The 8,324-nt window shown below is 46.5% G+C and overlaps 1 protein-coding gene across 1 annotated transcript in view; it reads right to left on the minus strand.

Annotated features, from left to right (window-relative positions):
- POP4 (POP4 homolog, ribonuclease P/MRP subunit) overlaps positions 1–62 on the minus strand; it is a 3,486-nt gene extending 3,424 nt beyond the window's left edge. The window contains exon 1 of the mRNA XM_026856692.1: positions 11–62. Coding sequence (XP_026712493.1) covers positions 11–17 — 7 coding nt within the window. The 5' untranslated portion in view covers positions 18–62. The remainder of the gene's footprint in view (positions 1–10) is intronic.
- Between the last annotated feature and the right edge of the window lie 8,262 nt (positions 63–8,324).

Consider the following 8,324-nt stretch of genomic DNA (forward strand, 5'->3'; position numbering starts at 1 on the left):
CGTCTCTCACCCTCCATGGCGGCGGCCGCGGCGCTTCCGGCGCAGCTGGTGACGACAGCGGAGGCGACGCGCGCCTGCGCCCCGCCGCCTCCGACCTCCCCGCGCGGAACCGTATCGGTCAGGTTATCCTCATGGCGAAGGTGCTCCAGGAAATAAACACCCAACGGTTCTTTTTCTACCATTATTAGGAGATAAAAATATCTTATGGCAGTTCCCTAGTGCTTAAAGCTCGCAGGGCCCCTCAGAGGTGCCGAAGCCAGACAGAGGCCTGTGCGGATGGTGCTGCCACGGCCTGCCCTGCCCTGCCCGGCCAACAGGGCGTCAGGCCTGGGCGACGTTTGGACCCGGGTTGAGTTCTGGCGTAAAGAAACACTCAAAACTGACCTTCACGCAAGTCATGTACCCAGCACCCGGCCTCGGCTCGCTGTGTGGGCACGCAGGCAGCTGTGGGCAGTGCAGGAGGCCTGGGTAAGGGGCAGCCCTGCCCTCTCCCTCCGCCTTGCCTGAGGGCTGTATGATAAATCATAAGCGACAAAGGGAAATGGGCGGCAAAACATTTTCAGCAAACGGAAGCCGAAAGAAGTAGGAAAAATTGTTAGGTTCTCCTTGCTAAAAAGATTTTCTAGAGAGTTTATACACTTCAGCATATCAAAAGAAATACCATCTCGTTACCATCTCCCCCACTGCTGGTTTAAGTTAGTAAATCCCAGGTTTAACCTCAGATTTCAGAGGCTGCACCTCTAGAGGTAACCAAGACCCCTGTGTGTCCCAGGAAGAGCAGCCTCCCTGCATGTGCCAGTGTTTCTGGGTTATTGCCTACCATGGCTGGCACCAGGGTCCCAAAGACCTTGGTGTCCCCCATAAATCACAAACCATGCTGGCCTCTGGTTTAGAGGGAAGCCATTGCTAAGACCAAAATTCAAAGGAAAGAACATAAAACAGGGAAGTGACATTGCTTATTGAAACCGTGAGGTTATACATAGGGGGAAATTGCGGCCAGGGTAGATTGCTAGATTAGCCATTTAGATTAAACTAGATAGGGACTATTTAATAGCTTTAACGTCGGTTAGGTGCCTGAACAGCCATGTTATTATTATTATACAAGTGACGGCAGAGATCAGGATGCAAAATTAACATTCTATCTAGCCAAAGAAACAGTCTTAGAAAATTAAATCTGTCTATTGTTTATCTTCTTTATACTAACAAATTCTCTGACTTGGGAGAGTAAATTGAGCACCAGATATTTCAGTTACTATCATGGGGAACTTTCTTTTAAAAATGTCTTGTCAATCATGCCTTCTGTAATGCAGGCCACTTCATTTTCTCTAGCCATCCACCACTTCAGTATGATCACTTGGATTAGACAAGTCTATTTTCGAGTATTGATTTGTTAGTGTCCCTCCCATAGTAACAGCATTGCTTTAGAGTCTGGACACGTGTTGTGACAGGCAGCCTGGACATGTCAACCGACACTTCTCCCTCATCCTGCAGTTGCTTCCACCAGAGATGCTGGGGCATCCATTTCCACTTTTCCATCCTGTATCACCCTCCCACCTTTTGTTGCCTCTTTTGTTCTGCAGGTCTCTCCTGCCTGGGATTTACAAATGTGGTGCTGGAGTCAGCCACTGCCTGAGCTCCCCAGGCTGTGGGCAGGCACAGGCCCTTTCTGCCCCCCCGCATCAAAGTTCTTCCCATTCCACTTCTCTTGGTAGGAGAGAGGGCTTTTCCTAGCCCCAGCCTGTCCTTCAAGGCCTCTCCAGCTGTGGCCCTCGCTGCTGTTACAGGTACCTGGCTGTTGCATGCTCCCATTCAGCTGTTCCCAGTAGCTAACAGTGTGTCAAATGCTACTGTACCGTGCCTGTACTTGCACACCCAGCAATGTGAGATCTTTGTTTAAAATCTGTCCCCATGTTTCTAGCAATCAAGGTCAAAACCCAGGAAGATGCTGCTTGCTGTGGGGTTTACCCTCTCTGATATGTCACTGCCTCTTACCTCCTGGGATAGGACAAAGTTGTGCTCACTGTACAACACAGAGGTACCTTGAAACCAGAGCAGCCAATTCCTTTTCCTTGCCAGATTAGTCCCAGCTCATGCTGCCCTCTGCTCAGACACGGTGGTTCTCCAAATACAGAAGAGGTTTATATTCTTGTCACGAGGGATAGTGGCTTAGCAGATAATTAAGCACTGCTTGGTAAAGGATACTTAGGGAGGAAGTTACTGAGGCTGGATATAAGAAACACGGTGATTTTGTTGAGTGCTGCTGTGGAGCACAAAGGCACTAAAGTGATCCCTAACAGGGAATGAAATTGTAGCTCTCTCTGTATGTGTGTAAAGAAGAAAGGGCTGGTCTCTGCAGAGTATTAAGCATGAGCACAGGTTGGTTTGTATCACAGACCTCCTGGCAGTTAAGTACATTGCCACAGCAAGCAGATCTCTTGGTTTTACAAAGCGTGGACTCCTTGAGTTGTCATTGCTACTAAGAAAAGATCAATTTTCATGAATGAAGTGCCGGGATAAGCGCTATGAGTCTTTAGGGCCGTATGAGTGCTCCTTCACTGGATTTATGCTGCAATTCCTAGGGCACTTCAGGGATTAATAGTCAAATCAGTGTTGGCGGTGCTGGTGTTGTAAATCCAATGATCCAGGCTAAACTGGTGCCTGGGGAAGCCAGTCTCTTCCAACAACTCTACATCTTCATTTCCCAATTTATCTTCAGATATAATGTCTGAGGGAGCAAGATCAGCGCGTTAGTGTGTGTCACAGCAAGAAGGCTCCGTGTCAGGAGTCGAGACTCCCATCACATAAACATGAAAAAGAACAGGCGAAGAAACTGAGAAACCAGAGAATAGGCAAAGACTATTTGTAGAAAAGAAAGAGAAGGCTCAGAGAAATGAGGAGAGATGGGTAAAATGTGACTATAAAATGAAGTGGAAATATGCAAACAAAATAATTATAATGCGTGTTTCCAAATGTGCAGCATCACCTGCTCTGCCTGTTTTAGTGTCTTAGAATTTTGAAGCTCTTTACTTCAAGTAAATCACCTTGGAATAGGTTTATAGTGATATAAGTCCCTAGTATATATTATTAAAACTAAGTTATAGGTGCCAATATTGGCATTTCTTATTCTATTAAATCTATTTATTGCTTTATTTATTGCTCTCTAAAAATAATAAAACCCCTACACTGGCGCAATCTAATTGTGTGCACTAGGGGGCCATATTGCTATACCTGTAGGCCCTGTTGAATTACAGTGATGGGGAAAAAAAAGTGTGCAGGGCAGGGTGGGTAAAAGCAGCGTCCTGGGGAAAGTTGAGTGAATTATAGAAAGAGCTTTATATTGACAGTCACAGAAAGCTAAAACTTGTGATGCAGTGACCAAAGATGTTAGTTAAAGATTTTTCTATGATGCAAGAAGATCAGTGTTTCTTTAAAAAAGGGAGTAATTTTAGAACTGAAGTAAGAGATGAGCAGAAATACATGAAGTTAATTGACATGTGTAAAAAGTGACTGGGCTATAATCACTGTTACACTTTTGCTGATTGTCACTGATAAAAGAAATAAATACTGTAATTCCCTGGAAGGACTGTCTCAGCAGGTATTTGAGCTTTCAAGATCAATATAGTTTATTCCTCTTGGCCAAATTGTATTAGTAGCTGAATTTGGTCCCTAGGGATATCTGTACTGGTGAAAATAATTTCCATTTAAAACCCTCTGATCTGATTTCCACTATCCAACTATCAAGCTGCTAATACAATTTCCAGCCCTTTCCCATGGGTTGTGATGAAGCAGCGAGCAGCCAGCCTGTGCATGTCCCGCGGCCATGCTGCCACTGCCCCGCTGCCCCGCCACCGCTGCCTTTTCCTCCTCCTGCCGCCACGGCCTCTCGGCCTGGCCGGGAGCGCAGAGACCCCCGTGCCTGCATTTTCAGGGTGCCTTGGCAGGCCATACCCTGCATTCCCGCCTTCCAGCCGGTTCTGGCTGTGCAACATCAGGGCGGTGCAGTGCGCCGTGTGCCCTCCCTTTCCAGGGATTTGGTACTCGGGGTTCCCTGGAAAAAACTGGTCTAGGAAGGGGTTGTGTCTGCGGGGCGGCAGCGGGTGGGCAGGGTGAGAACTGCTGTTCAGCCAGGTGGGTGGACAGAGTATTTGATATCAGTAGCCTGAGGTTTTGCTTCACATCAGTGCAGGTTTGCTAGAGAAAAGTTTGTAAGTTTTGTGTGTGGAAGCCCAAACTCCTGCATTCTGGGTTTGGTTGAGCAATTTTAGATGGCTGTGGTTGGTTAATGAGCATCATCTCCTGATGTACCCTGTATCCCTCAAATGTTTCTTTTCCGTGTGTTCTTCTGTAAGTTTTTCTGCTTTATGAGCTCGTCTTTAACTCATGTATTAGGATGAGAGGTGTGTTCTGTGTGTCTGCTCCTCCCTCCCCGCAGCTGATTAGCTATTCCTTCCAGCTGTAGGTTCGTTATTTCTTTACCATCCTGGTTCCTTGTCATTTCAAATTGCAGCTACCACTTCAGGGTAAGTAAAAAAGACACTTTTCTGTGTGTGAAGAGAACAAGAAAGCGCTTGGAAACATAATACAAATAAATCTTCCTGGCACCGAAGTCAGGTAGCAATATAACCCCGGGATGTTTTCAGAGAAGGTCAATGATCAACAGCCGGGTGTAAGTGCGGAGGAAGAGCGCAGCAGGCGCTGGCAGCCGGTGTCACCCCGCCGCTCTCGCTAGAGGGCAGCCCGAGAGCGGGGCTCGCCGGAGCGCCTCCGCGGATGGGCCCTGGCCTCTCGCCTGCAAGCTGCTGGGAATTTGCTGGACTTATTTCTAAGTGCTGTTATAATTCAGCTAACTGGTTGAAGTCTTTTAAAAAAAGAAAGTTTAAAAGGTGTTTCCTCTTTTGAAAGAAATTTGCCTGCAGCTTGCTTTAGCGATGCAGGACTCCAGTTCTCCCAGACTCCAGTTCTCCCTGCCTCTTCTGCATCACAGTAAAATTATCAGTGAAAGGAGGATTTTGAAGGAATGCAATTTCACCACAAGTTAAGGAGGCCACTTTTAAAAACACCACTTATAATTACATCAAAATAATAAGCTATATCCTTCTTAAAGTATTAAAAACGTGAGCAACCCTGGTATTCCCCTGGAGATAACTACTGCAAACTAGAATTACCTAGCCTTGCTTTACAGAGCAGTGCTAAAAAAGCAACACTTGCTCCCCAAAACAGTAACGACGAGTCAGAGCTGAGGCACTGTTTGGTTTCCCTGCATGCTGGGATCACGTATGATCCAAACACGTATCAGGATGACAGACACCACTGCTGCTCCTTAACAGCTTGTATTTACTAATTAATATCAGCATTCTGCATTCATGTATTATTCTGTGACAATCTGTCTTACAGTCATTACTTTTGCTGTGCTTTGAGTCTCATTTAGATCTTGTTGAATATTTTATTTAAAAATATAATTAACGTTGGCTCATATGTGATAGGGATGTATGATGTAAAATCAGTGTTAAAAATGATAAATTATAAAGTAATAATAGTCACTGGAGTTAGAGTGGATTGAACAGTTTAACGTGTTTAATTTGGTTTTTGTTAAACTACATAAAATTAACATAATTCATTAAAATTTTAAAATAATACAAATAAATAGGGTTTAGGTCAAAAAAAATCAATTATGTTGGCTTTTCATTAAAAAAAAAAAAAAACTTTTAGATTTTTTTCTAGAAAAGTGTCAAATTCTGGCAAGCTTTTGTGACATGGTTTGCCCGTCTTGACTTGGCACTTTACCCGTGGGTAGTAAGTTTTGGCCAAAACCATGTTGCTGCGTACTGCATGTTACTGTTTGTGATAGCGTGCACTGGAACAGTGATACCTCAAGGAGCTGCCACACTGTGGCTGCCGCAGTATTTGTGCATCCCTGTCAGCCAGGGTGCTTCCTCCGGTCACCTCCAAACCCCCTGGCACTGCCGGGCCACCCACATGCTCAAGGACCACATGCCGTGAGCTCCTAAATGTAACCAGGAGCTCTAGGTGTGCTGTGCCTAACAGCCTCGGGGCTCTGGAGTGAGGTGAAGCAGTTTTTACTAGGACTGAGGTGACAGGAAGGAAGAGGCGCCTTTTGCACGAGGCTTATGTTAAAATAATTTATGTTTCACTGAAGGACTTTTGCTGCATTTCCCAGAAAGTGCTTGGGTCAAAGTCCGGGGAGGGGGCACCCTCCAGCTCAGGGGGCTCTGGCTGGGGTCACGAGGGCTGCGCCTGCTGCCCTGGCCTGACCCACGAAGGAGCAAGGGGCTCCAGCCATGCGGGGCCGTGTCTGCAGCACAGCCACCTGCACAGCTCAGTGCCAGCAGGTACTTTGTGCCAAACAGCCAGCGAGCCTGGAGTTATGAACTGGGAGGAAATCCCAAGAAAGTTGAAAAGGTTCATTCATTAAACAAATACAAATTTCTCATTTTTCCTCTGTAATGAGGTGTTTTTTCTCAACGGCATCACTATCAGCAAGGCCCTGTTCCTGCCAGGCTCTTTCAAAGTAACACAATTAGGCTGGAGTGAACCAGTCTTTTTTAATAAAATGAGTCAGCTTGCGCACCTCCAACGAGATGCATCGCTGAGTCCACACACACGAAGCCAAGGCACTACTGGTTTGAACACCTCTGTCACAACACGCCAGCTCACACAAGTCCTACCTGCGGGACGTGTCTCCACAAATTCCAGTAATACCACCCCGAGAAAAACAAGTGGAAACTGTCTTGAAACTGGGCTGAACGAGCCTGGTGATGTCCCTTCTGCTGCAGTCAGCGCCTGAACTAGCCGTGTCCTGAGCTGCTGCCCGAGGCAGTAAGAGAGAACAGCTGCTTCACCCGGCTGTTGCGGAGCGCTGCTAGTCAGACAGCTTACGCATAACCCACAACACTGGCTGTGACGATGCTGGTAATGCACGTAGGCAGCTTTGTTTTATTTTTAAATCTTCCTTATATCTACATTTGCTTTTTATCAGCCAGTTATAGAGGCACTAGTGACAATATAAAGTGTGGCCCAAACCATCAAGAGGATGATGGCATCAGGCAGGTCCCTCTCACTGGACTGCAATGGCAGGCACTGAGCCGTGTGCTCAGGAGTCCCTCAGCATTTCCACTTGGAGTCTGCACACATGGAGGATGAAGAGCAGTCACAGCATCTGAGGGTTTTGACTCCCACTGCAGGCAAGGTTTTTATGAGCAGTGGTCAGGGTGGTCAGCTGCTTGCTTGGAGCTAGCGTGAGGCTTTCAGCTCCCTAGCCATAATCTGAGTTCTTCTGACCTGTTGGTGTGTGGTGGGGCAGTGAGGGGGTTAATGCTGCTGGATTGCTTTCATAATTGAAAAAAAAAAAAAGCCCATCCAAAGCCAACCAAAAAACCCCTGTCTGAGGTCAGTGCTCTAGTAAGTGCCTTTTAAAGAAACAATAACCTGGTGCAAGGGAAAATATTTTGTCCATCTCTTCAATAGAAATCTGATAAACCATGGAGAGAGGCAGGTGTCCAAGGAGATAAAAGTAATAAATGTGGCTGCAGTTCTGGAGTGAGCTAGCCTGTCAGGCTGGTAATTAAATGAAAGGCCCTCTCAGGAAATGCTGGAAGCTAATAGATAGACATGGAGATGCCAACTCATTTGCCTCAGCAATATATGTTAATTTTAGCATGAGATTAATTTATACATTTTGCAGTGGGACAAAATGGTGGGGGCAGGAGGGGGAGAGTGTTCATCCTGCCAGTGAATATTTCAGGTGGTAGAGATTAGTAAGCACCTTATACTTCTCAAAACCAGAACAGTGTGTGAGAATGGGAGAGAAAATGTTTAAACAGTCTCTAAACAGAATTAACTAATCAATCGCAGGCTTACAACTGACCTGAACCACATTTGCAGACAGCTGCAAGGGGATCCTCTGCTTTGCCACAGCTTGGTAATACAGAGCCCCAGCTAGAAAATAGCTTGAGCTTGAGTCACTCTGTGTTGGTGTGGTTTAAAGGGATTTCTAAGAGTTCCATGAGTATGAAACGAGGAGTGCTGCAGCAGCAGATCGCACCTACAGGAAGAACCGCAGTTATTTGTGACTACATTAAGCCCATGGTTGCTTTGGTAGGTGCACAGAGGCGGCGCAGGAGAGGACTGACTGACTTGTGTGAAGTGCACTGGTCATCACTGACAGAACTGCAGGTGCCGCCGGAGCTTGGGCTGTGTGTCAGTCTGCTCAGGACCCCGTCAGCTTTCGCGATGTGGCACTTACGGTTGACAGGGCTGCCCAGCTCCTTCTGGTTTGTGGCTGTCCTATTTGGACGAGAACTAGT

The sequence above is a fragment of the Athene cunicularia genome (assembly GCF_003259725.1).
Source record: "Athene cunicularia isolate RWA chromosome 11 unlocalized genomic scaffold, athCun1 chr11_part1, whole genome shotgun sequence".
In the NCBI taxonomy this organism is placed as follows: Eukaryota; Metazoa; Chordata; class Aves; order Strigiformes; family Strigidae; genus Athene; species Athene cunicularia.